The sequence below is a fragment of the Euleptes europaea genome, chromosome 5 (genome assembly GCF_029931775.1).
Source record: "Euleptes europaea isolate rEulEur1 chromosome 5, rEulEur1.hap1, whole genome shotgun sequence".
Lineage (NCBI taxonomy): Eukaryota > Metazoa > Chordata > Lepidosauria > Squamata > Sphaerodactylidae > Euleptes > Euleptes europaea.
Genome location: NC_079316.1, coordinates 56,175,314 through 56,188,379, shown reverse-complemented (window position 1 = coordinate 56,188,379; position 13,066 = coordinate 56,175,314). Strand labels below are relative to the sequence as shown.

At 45.5% G+C, this 13,066-nt stretch overlaps 1 protein-coding gene across 2 annotated transcripts in view; it reads left to right on the top strand.

Annotated features, from left to right (window-relative positions):
• The window catches only part of STN1 (STN1 subunit of CST complex), a 34,304-nt gene that overhangs the window by 12,930 nt on the left and 8,308 nt on the right, over positions 1-13,066 (top strand). The window contains exons 4-7 of one of the 2 annotated variants that reach the window (XM_056849846.1): positions 1,984-2,154; positions 3,055-3,166; positions 4,520-4,688; positions 8,098-8,220. In XM_056849846.1, coding sequence (XP_056705824.1) covers positions 1,984-2,154; positions 3,055-3,166; positions 4,520-4,688; positions 8,098-8,220 — 575 coding nt within the window. The remainder of the gene's footprint in view (positions 1-1,983; positions 2,155-3,054; positions 3,167-4,519; positions 4,689-8,097; positions 8,221-13,066) is intronic. The other variant, XM_056849847.1, reaches the window with a different exon arrangement.

Genomic DNA, 13,066 nt, shown 5'->3' with positions numbered 1-13,066 from the left:
GGTGCTACTGGACTCTTTCCCTTTTTGACTAATGCAACAGCGTTGCTGCACCTCCATTTTTAATGGCTTTCCCCCCATTTTAAGATGTTTTGTTTTTAAACTTATCCCCCCCCCCCCCGCACCAGCCGGGACTATATAGGGGTGCCGCGGCACCGTCCCCAGCCACTGTGGTTCCCAAGATTGCTCTGTTATTGTCAGCCAGTGTTGCCTCAGCTACTCTCAGCATTTAGAAAAAAATGGCTGTGGTAAAGCAAATGTTGCAGAGTTTTGCCTCTTGATGCACTGAAAATAGCTCAAAAACCACATTAATATACAACTGAGGTAAAATTAAACCTTGAGTACAAGCTAATGTATTAGAAGCCAAACCTTAATTGATGTTATACACACACAAAAATGACCATAGCTGTTCAAAAGATAAGATTTAATGTACAAGTCATCTTTAGTTTATCACTGGCTTCGTACTAAGATCTAATGAGGAGTTTAAGTGCACAGAAGAGCAGAATATTTAATCAGTTTGCTTTTACTGAGGATTTGTTCTGACAGATAATTTTCCCAAACTGCTACAACTGAAGTCCATGCCGCCAAGGCTCAAAAATTGAATTTTAGAAGATGAACGAATAAGAGTGAAGTTCTGTCAAAATGTGTTTGTATCTTGGCAGGCACCAAAAAAGCTGTAGCTCTTATGTATAATATTAAGGTTCCCTGAGATTGCTAGGGATTTTAATTTTTTTAATGTAGATTTTAGCGGGGCTCAAATCTGAAATGCAGAAGAGTAGCATTATGACATCTGTGGCTTAAGAAGGGTCCAGTGGCACTTTTCAGGACAACCAATTTATTGTCGCATAAGTTTTCATGGGCAAAAGTCTGCTTCATCAGATGCATGAAATGGAAAGTGCCAATGGTATACATGGCGGTCCTATGTTGAGAGGAAAATGTATTTTAGGTAGTGAGAATAAACAATCAACAGATATTAATAGGGTATCTTTAAGTGTGATGCCAGGTTATGATTAAATATTTACTCAGGAGCTGATGTAGCAGAGTGGCTAAGATGCCAAATCAAGGTGTGCAGTTCAACTTTTGCCACTGCTATGGACTTACTATGGCCACATTCAAAAGACAAGAGAAATCTGTGTTCATGATGGGCATGAGTGAAGCTTGTTGTCACGCTTGCACATTCCTCTCTCCTCATGTGGGGTATGATTGAGCACTGAAACTCCCGATTTGCTACGACATCTGAATGCAGGCTCTCGGTCTTATGGGAGTTTGTTTCTACAGACTGAGATTCTAAACCGTCACAGAGAAACAGAGAGTTGATGTGACGTCTGAATGTGGCCTAAGGAATACACAATATGACATCTTGTTCTCTTTAATTCTATCTGTAGTCAAGGGAAAATGCTCGTATCTCTGTCTTTTTGCATGTGCGTGCGCACTCACCTCATGATTGCTGGGATTTCTTATATTGATCGCTGCACCTAAAATTATAACTTGAGGATGATATTTCCCATTTTCTTCCCCCAACAACCCTGTGAAGCCACTGCTAAGGATTGACACTCAAGGATAATATGCAATGCAGCATGCAGGGGATGCAGAACTGACTGATATGGTACCACGACCCTTCTTGTGCACGTGAAGCTCACACAGGAGTGAGAGCAGGGTGATTTTTGACAAGTTTCCCCTTTTTACCGCAGCCCCCTCTGTTACATAGCATATTGTTCTGAAGAGTCCCCCAGTCTGCTACAGTGGCTTTACAGGAGCAAGTAGGAAGCTGGTGGGGGAAGACACTTCTGGGAACGCCCTACCTCCATTCATGGGAGCTGGGATCCTCCCCTTCATGCTTAAGAATAACAAACCTCCTGAGAAGTTACCTTCAGTGCTTGTAGCATATTGGGCAATATCCGACATGAGATCTCAAAAGCCATTTGGCCATGCAAATATTGTTGTTAATAAAGCAGTGTCAACTAAGTTATATTTCTTCTGTCACAGATTATGACTCTCACCATGGTACCTCGAGTAGCCTGGCTCTATTTGAACAGATGAGGAAGCTCCAAGAAGTGATTCGGCTGAAAAGTAGACTGGATATTGGTGATGTAGTGAGAGTCCGTGGTTGCATTAGAATCTATAGACAGAAGCGAGAAATCAGCGCCTCCATGTATTGTGAGCAGTTACTTGTTTAACAGTATGCATTTTTATCCAGCCTCTGGCCAGTCATCTAAGCCTTACCCAAATGGTCTATAGTTATGATGGGTTTGTCACTGCTGAGTCACTTTAAGTCTCTGATCATGAGTGCTACTATATATAACCCTATGTATCACCATTGTGGTTACATGATGAGAATACAAGAGTCATTGGAAAAGACAATAACACTAGGAAAAGTTGAAGGCACTGGAGATGGATTGATTCAATAAAGGAAGCCATGGCCCTCAGTTTGCAAGACCTGAGCAAGGCTGTTAATGATAGGACGTTTTGGAGGACATTAATTCATAAAATTGCCTTAAGTCGGAAGCAACTTGATGGCACTTAACACACACACATGTATCACCATCTACACCATATGGCACAATTCAGTGAGCAAAGCAACTGCCTCGCCTCACTTTCTAAGAACAAACCACAAGCTCAGCTTCAAATCCAAACACTAGTATACACACACATGCTATTTGCAGCCCTATTGTTTATTTATGTCCTTAATTTATACCCCTTCCTTGCCAATAAGGGCCCAAAGTGGCTTACATAATTCTCCTCTCCTCCATTTTATCTCACAAAACCCCTGTGAGGTAGGTTAGGCTGAATGTGTGTGACTGGCCCATCATCACACCACAAGCTTCTGTGACAGAGTGGGTTTTTGAACCTGGGTCTCCTAGGCCCTCATCCAGCACTCTCACCTCTACGCCTCACTTGCTGTCCAAGGGGTTCCATGTAGGCCGTACACTATACTGAGAGGTTCAGAAGTTATGGATAAAAGGACTTTTAATATATACATCAAATAAAATTGCATGTAAGTTTTTACTTTCAGAACCCCGATGTCAATATGCTTCCGTATCCCTCATATCTTTTCAGACAAAATCAATGATCCTATCTGTGATGCTCAGATTTCAAGGATGCTAGAACTCCCCCATCTATACCGAGAGATTTATGATAAGACATTCCAGCTCCCAGAAGAGAGGCAGAGGTCAGTTAATAGGAGATGCCAAGCATTCTCAAGGGTATGTTTACTTGAACAGTAGGTGTGTGCCAAAGTCACAGCTGAATGTGAAACAGTTTCCTTTGAAAGTAGCTGTCCTATGTGAAATCTTATTAAAACCTCTGACTGTTAGTAAAGGAAATCTGTAAAGATACCACAAAAACAATATTCTGTTCAAAATGTAGTTCTTCTATGCCACTGGGAATTATAACACTGAAAATGTTTCAGTTTGCAAGACAACACTCTATTGCAACCTTGCTCCAATTTCACAGAGCCTGGGATATTTGCAGTGATGCACTTCTGTGTGTGTGCATGTGTGATCTCTTTTAGGGGGTGTGCATTCAGCTAAAGCCGAATGGAAAAAAAACTTTGGTTTTTTCCCCCCAACGGTTAAAAAAAATGGTGGCAGTAAAGGGAGCTTAAAAAGCAGATCCAAATAATGCCAATTTGTTTTGGCATTATTCTGGCCTCTTTGGCCGTGTTGCCATTTTCCCCTCCCTCCCTCCCCCCTCCTCCTCCCTCCCCATTTACTTACCTGACTCAGATCCCTGCAGACAGCATGGATTTGAACGCTTTCGGATCCATGCTGCTTGCTGGCTCAAACTTCCATATGGAGGTTCAAGCATGCAGGCAGCGTGGATCTGAACGCAGGTTCAGCTCTGCGTCCATATTTTTCAGGTTCAGGTTTAATAAACTTGAAAATCTTTAACTTTTTTTGAAAAGCCGAATCCGAAAGGATTTTTCAAAAATTTCCAGGTTTATTAAACCAGAATCCAAACAATACAAAACAAACAAACAAAAAAGGTGCACAGCCCTAATCTCTTTTCCACCTTGGATTTAAGGGTCCCCAGTATGCTGGCAGGGTGAAAGGAATTCTTCCTTTATATCCTTCACTTGCACTGCAGTCACCCTTAGCCACTGAATTAGCCCAAAAGCCCATTTCCCAGAATGCAGACCCTCTCGTTAAGGTGTAAATGGACTATGGAGAGCTTGAAAACTTGTCATGTAGCGTCTGCAATTAAGTAGTTTCTGTAACCTCTGGCCACGCATTAAGCTTTGCGTTGCCACATTCTGGTGCTTTGTAACTCTGCAACTAAGGAGGATATGTGCTTCAAGCACATGCGCAGTAATCTTGGATCCCAGAGCTGTAAGTTATGGTTGGGTCCAGAAGATCTTAAACAATTACATGGTTTTTGCCAGTTTTGATCCAGCCTTATAATGGTTGATTGGATGCTGGAAAACAAAATGGTTTATTTAAGTACAAAACTTCAGATCGCCATTTAGCCTGGTCAGTCTTCAGTATAGTCTTCATGTTTGATTTTACCTTCTCTTTGTTGATAGTGATCAAGACTCAGCAGCCATGTTGGGCTCCATCACTGTACTGAGTGAAAAAATAATGGACTTCCTATCAGGGAACAAAATTCAGAACTTCTATCAGCAGGAACTAGAAACTGTGGATTCATTGGTGTCACTAATCAGGCAGTGTGGATCCAGAACCACCTCTGAGCAAGTGAGTAATGGTGACTTATTCTGGGGGCACCTTAGGTCACTTAAGTGCTAATCCAGCAACTCCAACAATGAACTAAATACCCAGCTTTGCGTAGTAGTTGCCAGATGGAGACAATAAAACCTGCACCCATAAATAGCAAGTCCGCTTCAAATCCCTGAGCTTTTTGTCTTCGATCATGAGAGCCAGAACTGACTATCAAAACGCTAGAGAAAGCTGAGATTTTCAGGAAACTGAATAAAGTCTGCAGAGGCTGGCAGAATCTAGTACATACAGTAAGTGACTAGATTCTTCAGTGTTTGCTTAGGGGAGCAAGCTATTAAAACAGCAAGCCAACTGAAAGATGCAACTTAATAATGGCTCCTGGAAAACAGGAAAACTCTCAAAGCTGTGTTAGCTATGTTGGAACGTGGGAGATCTTTTGCAGACAATGCAGCGGTTGAGTGACAGTCCCGAGTAGTTCTGAACTTAGTAAAGGGCAAGATAAATTAATCTCAACATATTAAATAGATGGAGCTTATTGCAGGAAATTTTCAAGGGAATGTGGACATCTGCTCTGTGTTACACATTCCTCCTTCTTGGATATTTCAGCCACTTCAGAGCAAAACTTTGGGGTGGGGGCGAGGGGGGCTCCATGTCCAAAATTCTAATTGGAATCAGAGTTGTACATAAAGAAACTACTTGTTTGAGATGTGGGCTAGTTTTCAAGAGCATAAGATTTCTGTCTTTTATTGTGCTTCTGGTTAAATAGAAATTTTGTTTATAAAAGCTTTGTAGCATGCAGAGAATAAGTTCATGCGCCAGATATGCACCTGGAGTAAATTTGAATGACTCCAATGCAGATCAGGTTATGCATATCCACATCAGATGCAAATCTGGCCCAAATGTACATATTTATTTTAAAATCTTATTTGTGCTAGTAGCAAGGGTTGAACATCAGTATTTAAATCTTTGTTCCTTTAACAAAAGTCTTTGCCTTTCATTACCTCTGAACAGAAGGGGGGGGTTGGCAAGCTACAGTTTTGCTTCAGCCTTAAGGCTGATGTTTTAGATTCCCAGCACTGTAGGAGGGTATTTAAATCCCTCAAGAACTGTTCACTGAATTAAAATAACAACAAAAACTGCCTCCCATTCATACTGGGCTCTGTGAACTCCTTCCTGGTGGTTGCTTCCTGGCAACCATTTGTTTTCATAAAAGAAATGCTTGTTGTTGAACTTTAATACATCAAATAGGACTGGATTTTAACAAGTACCCTGCTGGTCTGTGGCAAAAAAATACAATTTAAGAAAATCAAACAGTGGAGAAGGAATGAACTTCTCCAAGGTGGCTGCTCTAACAAGCAATTTGGACAGAAGTTGAAGGTTCTTCCTAGTTATGTAGCTTGGTGGGTTAAGGGCCAAACAGACCTCTTACAATGGACAGACAAAGAAATGGCACCGCCACTGCCTTGTGAATTATCCTTGACTTCGCCAGCTCTGTGTATCAAGTATTCATCTGGAGTTATTCTAATAATGTATTTGGGTAGCTTCGTTTTCCTGAGGTAAAATCTCACCTCTGCCATGGCCTTATGAAGTGCCTTCAGAGAATAAAAAATAAGGCCAATGGGATCTTAGTCTTTTTGGAAAATCACTGCATGACTAACAGATTCCCTTGAAGAGGCCTCTCGGCAAAATGCATAGGGAATTTTGGGAATTTTAACTGAGTAATAAAAATTTTTACCTTATTCTGCACCATCAGCCTTGTCCTTATTTTTTTAATCTCCTAGTGACTGGTACAGACCTTTTATTTCTCCTTGTACTTCTAGGGAAGTCAACTCACTCAGCTCCAGCTGCTCAGTGGTTCTCCACTCCCCACCACCACCACCCCAGTAGCCTTTCTTATGCTTCAAGCTCACTGGCAGAACCTACATGTCCTCTGAGAGTTGAGTGCTTAATGCTTTTAGCTCTTACTGTGTTTGGGTAATTTCACATACACTATGGCTTGTTCTCAATCCATCCATTACTAATCAACAAACATGGAGCAAGATGGTGGTTGGGATGTGAGACAAATGATGAGATCTCAGATTTGCCAAGGTAATGCTGCCCACCTGCCACCCCATTGCCGTTTTAAAACTTGCTTTTTGCTGAACTGGCACACCCCTGTCAATGGCCCTTGGATCACATTCAGTTGGTTAATGCATCTGATTCATGATGCGTGAAATTTGAGGGCCTTTACAAACATTCACTTCTTAGTGCAATACAGTTGTTTCCTCTGTGCACCATTGATCAGACATCCCCCCCTTTGCACTTCTGTTTTTGCAACACAGGATGGTGTGTAGGAAATTAAGAGTTACCCACCTCGAACAGGGCATTCACTGGTATTGCGCTATGGAATGTATGATTGTTAACCTATTTTAAGTAGCATTAGTGATGATGATGAACTGTAAGGAGAACCCTTTCTCCGCCCTCCCCTTGATTCTGTAGTGTGAACTTACAATGTTTCAGCTTTGTTTACGGGGCTGTTTCAGCCTCACATGCTAGTTTGTAATTATTTTTTAAAGGTTCCAGTTGCAATAAGTTAAATGAACTTGAAGTCTGACTAGAGTTATATATACTCAGTGGGGATTTACTCATCTTGTATTAATGAAATAGGTGGTCTTGATTCCTTTTTTTGCACAGACCCTTTGGGCATCTGGGCTTTGTATCAAATGACTTCGAATGGCAGGGTTCCCTTCTCTGTAACGAATTGTCTCTGCTACAAAGACAGCTCTGGGTTCCTTGTAGCCTGGTTACTGAGGGTAGTCCATGTTGATCAATGTAGATTTGAAGATGAATAAGGCACATCAGACCTATTCGAGCTACCACTTATCTGCACTGGCAACAGATGGGAATTAATGTAGTGCAGTATAATAGTGTAACTGAACTGAAAAGAAAAGGATCTTCAGAGGTCCCTTGTACTTTCAAGCTAACACCTGTCTCTTGTGCTCTTTCTGTGAGTCTCAAGGAGTTTCATTAGCAATTCTCTTTCAGGAACCATCCAAGCTGTGCTGCATGTCAGCTCACTCTGAGCAGGCTCTTAATTAAACCTCTCCTCTGACAGGATTGATGCGTTAGACCAAAGCAAATAATTACCATGCTTTTCTCTCTCCTTCATAGATCTTCTGGTTCATTTCTTCCGTATTAAAAATGGATCAGTCTCTCATGCGGTAATTACTTTGGCAGCAAACCCTGTCATTTGTTGTTTTTTTCCAGCCTTTTTTTTTTAATCTACAGGGCGGCACTCTTGCTGCTGCTTGGAGAAGAGGGCTAGAGTGCTTGGATTCCCTGTGCAGATCTGAATAAACAACCTGTTATTGTATTCGACTTGCCTGCTCCTCCCTGCCTTGGGGTGCCACCCATAAATATGTCATCTTTTGTCCATGTTCTCACCCAGATGGATTTCAAAGCTGGCCTCAATGCCAAACTGATCAGGAGCTCATTCACTGAAGCAATTAAGGTGCTCCAGGAAAAGGGTGCTCTTTTCCAGAAATCAAAGGATCCCAATGATGTCTACTGTGTAAGTATCTAAGCTCCAGTTTATAGGTGAGGGAGACTGCAGGCAAGGCCCTACCCATGTACTTGTGCCATGTGTGCTGTTGTCACATTTAAATACAGTGTGGGATATTGATATCGATGGTTTCCAACGCCGGCTGCCTTAGCCTCTCTGTGAGCTCTTGACCCAAAGAACCAGAAATCACCACAGAGACATTTAGAATCCAAGCAGATGGCTTTTACTGGTCAAATAGGCGATACAGTGCACAGAAGATAAAATGACAGCTATGAGTGTCTTGCTAGCTAGTTGGCAATATAAGGCTTGAAAACAGCGGGAGATTACAAAGCATCACCAAAGCCTAAACAGAGCACACTTTCCCAGGCTTTGGTATGTGGAGCTGTCCTTGAGGTCTGGACGGTTCAGCAAAGGAACAGAGGCAACAGAAACTGAGATAACAGCCTGACATCCTGCTCCCCTTAAGGCCCCCTCCCATTCTGTAAGGGGGCTGGTCTGTCTGGGTAGGCAATGTGAAAGGCGTTGACGAGTTTGGGGGCGGAGACATTCCGTGCGCGAACCCATTCGTCATAGGCAGGGGGGAAGTGTTTCCAGCGGACCAAGTATTGCAAGACTCCATGGTGTATGCGGGAATCTAGGATTTTAGAGACTTCGAAATGTTCTTCCCCCCCCCCACCATTATGGGCTGTTTAGGAGGCGGCTCCGGGTGCCATTGCGGGGAAGCAACATGGGGCTTTAGAAGGCTGATATGGAAAACGGGGTGCACACGCCTCAGGGTTTTGGGGAGAGACAGTTCCACTGTGACAGGATTTATGATGCGAACGATGGGAAATGGGCCAATGTACTTAGCATTGAGCTTATGGCACGGACGGGTGGAACGCAGGTTCTTGGTGGAAAGGTATACCAGGTTACCCACTTGCGGGTCCCCCCCGGGGGAACGATGCTTGTCGGCCTGCGCCTTGTATTTGCGCTTGGCTCGGTCAAGGTTGCTAACCAGCCAGGGCCATGTGGTACGGAGGGTGTGTGCCCAAGAGGCAATGTCGGCATCCCCCTCCCCCTCCAAACCTTCTATCGGGGTGATAGGACCGAAGTCCTGTCCATACACCGCATAAAACGGGCTGAAGCCTGTGGACTGATGTACAGCATTATTGTAAGCATATTCTGCAAAAGGCAACAGTTCTAACCAGTCATCTTGGTGGTAGTTGACATAACAGCGCAAATAACATTTAAGTACAGCATTGACACGTTCGGTTTGACCATCCGTTTGGGGATGGTATGCACTAGACAACCCCTGTTCCACCCCCACCAATTTGAGAAAAGCTTTCCAAAACTTAGCAACGAAACTACTTCCGCGGTCGCAGATTATTTTGCGCGGAAACGAATGTAGTCTAAAGACATGTGACACGAAGAGGCGGGCCAACTTCTGAGCGGAGGGGATCCCCGCACATGGAACCAAATGTATTTGCTTAGAAAATAAGTCAGTGATAACCCATAATACAGTTTTTCCCCCGCTGAGAGGGAGATCCGTCATAAAATCCATAGCAATCACTTCCCAGGGTCTGTTGGGTATTTCAAGTGGTTGCAGTAGGCCTGGGGGCTTGCCTTGAGAACGTTTCACTGTGGCGCAAACAGGACAGCTGCGAATAAAAGAGTCAATGTCAGAACGCATTCCCCCCCACCAGAATTGTCTGCGCAACAGGTGAAGGGTTTTCAGGAACCCAAAGTGTCCAGCTGTCTTTACTCCATGAGCCAAGTGTAAAACGTCTTTTCGGAGCGCTTTGGGCACATACAATTTCGAGTCTTTGTACCAAGAGCCGACTTGTTCGATTACACCAGGAGGCAGGGTTTGATTTGAGCGTTCCATAAGGCATTGTTCCCGAAGGGACTTTAAGAAGGATTCGGAGATGGGGGCCCCCCCCTTGGTCATAGTGGCATCAGGAGCAATCATGGGGGTTGACGAGGGGGAAGCGCTTACTTGCGGTGGTGTGCAGACTGCAGGCGGCAGGGCGGCCGGTAGAGCTGGAGGAGCGGGAGCGCCGGCCATCATGAGTTTCGGTTGCGGAGGTGGCTGGGCAGCCGGTAGGGCTGGAGGAGCTTGCGCTCCGGTTATTGCGTGCTTCCGTTGCGGCAGCATCTGGGATCGAGTTTGTACAGCTAGTACAGGCAGGGCTTCTCTTTGTGCGGGTGTAAATAAAGAGTTTGTTGGCCGATCGAGTTTCGCCGGGTATTGAGGTAACCGGGAGAGAGCATCTGCGAGAACGTTTTGTTTCCCAGGGACATGCTTCAGGACGAAACGAAACTGAGCAAAGAATTCTGCCCAACGCTGCTGTTTTGCGGACAATTTATGGGACCCCGTGAGGGCAGCTAGATTTTTGTGATCGGTCCAAACTTCAAAGGGGACTTTAGACCCCTCCAGGAATTGTCGCCATAGAGTAAGTGCATGGTGAACGGCCGATGCCTCTTTCTCCCAAATGGGCCAGTTCAATTGGGAGTGCGCAAACTTCTTCGAGAAGTAAGCGCAAGGGTGAAGGAGACCATCCGGTCCTTTTTGAAGAAGAGCCCCTCCCATAGCCACGTCGGAGGCATCGACTTGCACAATGAACATTCGATTCGGGTCTGGGTGCCGTAGCACGGGTTCCGAAGTGAAGAGGCGTTTGAGGGCTACAAAAGCGGTTTGGCATTTATCAGTCCACAGTATTTTAGCGGAGGGTAAAGTAGCCGAGTTTTCTTTACCCTTGGTTTTCAGCAGGTCGGTAATGGGTAGCGCCACTTGGGCGAAGTTAGGGATGAACCCGCGATAGAAATTAGCAAAACCTAGAAACTGTTGCACTTGTTTGCGGTTGGTAGGAGGGGTCCAATCGAGAACGGATTGGACCTTGGTAGGGTCCATGCTAAGGCCATGGTGGGAGATTATGTATCCTAAGAACGTTATTTTGCTCTGATGAAATTCGCATTTAGCCAACTTTGCAAAGAGTTGGTGATTGCGCAGGCGCTGCAGAACTTCTCGGACCAGAACTACATGCTCATCCATGGTTTTTGAATAAATAAGAATGTCATCCAAATAAACCACCACCCCGCGATACAGCAAATCGTGGAGGATTTCGTTGATGAGTTGCATGAAGACCCCCGGGGCCCCTTTCAACCCGAAAGGCATCACGAGGAATTCAAACATTCCAAAACAGCTAGAGAAGGCAGTGAGGGGCTCGTCTCCTTCGCGGATGCGGACCCGGTAGTAGGCTTCTACTAAGTCCAACTTGGAGAATATACAACCTTCCTGCAACTGCCCCAAAATATCTGATATTAGTGGTATAGGATAGGCGTTGGCTTGAGTAACTGCATTGAGTTTTCTGAAGTCAATGCATAGGCGAAGGTCGCCCTCCTTTTTTCGGACGAAAAATGCAGGGGCTGAGTTTGGGGCACTCGATGGGCGAATGAACCCTCTGGCAAGGTTTTTGTCCAAAAAGTCTCGTAGTACAGTGCGCTCGGAAGCGCTCATAGGGTAAATTTTACTCTTGGTTAGTGTGCAGTCCTTTACCACTTCAATTGCACAGTCAGTGGCCCGGTGGGGGGGTAAGGCATCACATTCTTTAATGTTGAAGACATCAGCAAAGTCCTGGTATACATCAGGGAGGGATGGCGGTGATGGGACTTCGGAGATTAATGCCGAAGCGGGTGGAGACAGCACCGCAACTTGCTGTCGGTGCTGGTCGCATTTTGGGTTGGCAAAGGAGATCGTGTTCGTGTCCCAGTCTATACTGGGACTATGACCTTTAATCCAGTTAATTCCCAGGACCACTTCAAACCGGATAGGGGCTATGGTAAAGTCTATTTGCTCCCAGTGGGAGCCAATTCCCATCGCCACCCCTATAGTGCGATGATCAACTGGGCCCCCTTTGAAATGGCTCCCATCCATTTGGGCAAAATGGACGGGGGCTGGTAAAGCCTCGGACTTGACTTTGAGTGCTGCAAATGTGGCTTCATTGATGAGAGTGCGAGCGCAACCGGAGTCAATAAGTGCCTTGACAGGCAGTTGGGGACCCCCTTTATAGTGTTGTAACACTGCGTCCACATACACCGTACTTTCTACTTCTTTCACCTTCGTCGGTTTCGTAGGTTTTACAGGAGAAACTGCGGGGGTCTGCGGGGACGTTCCATTCACCGCAGACTGTGACCGGTTATTAGACAGGTCAAGAGGCGAGTCCAGGTTTAGCACTGGGGTATCCTGGAGATGATCCCTGTCCGAAGATGGAGAATTGTCCCCCACTGGGGCACTTATAATCCGAGACCCGGAGGAGTCTGTAGAAACAGGAAGATCGGGAGAGTCTCTGAACAGAAGTGCAGAGGGTGTGAACCGACCTGGCGTTGTACTGCGGGCGGTCGCAGCGTCTCCGCGTTGAGACCTTCCCCGGTTTTGTGAAAGGTCAGGAAGCGAGTCCAGGGTTAACGCTGGGGTATCCCAGGAAAGATCCCTGCCCGAAGACGAAGAATTGTCCCCCACTGGGGCACTTGTAATCCAGGACCCGGAGGGGTCTGCGGAAGTAGAAAGTGCAGAGGGTGTGGGCCAACCCGGTGCTGTACTGCGGGTGGCCGCGGTGCCTCTGCGTTGAGGTCGTCCCCGACCTCGGGGCAATGCATTCGGTCGAGGGAGTTCCAGGTGTTGAGGACATGCTGAAACAAAGTGGTTCATCGCACCGCAAACGAGGCAAGCTCCCCTTTGGAATCGGGATTCGCGATCTCGAGGGGGCCGTGCTGATCTCTGCGGGCAGGGAACGGAGACTTCGGGGGGAGGCTTTTGGTCTCCCCTCACCTTGGGTCGCTGACAAGGTAGTATCTCTGCCGAGTCGGCAAAAGAGAT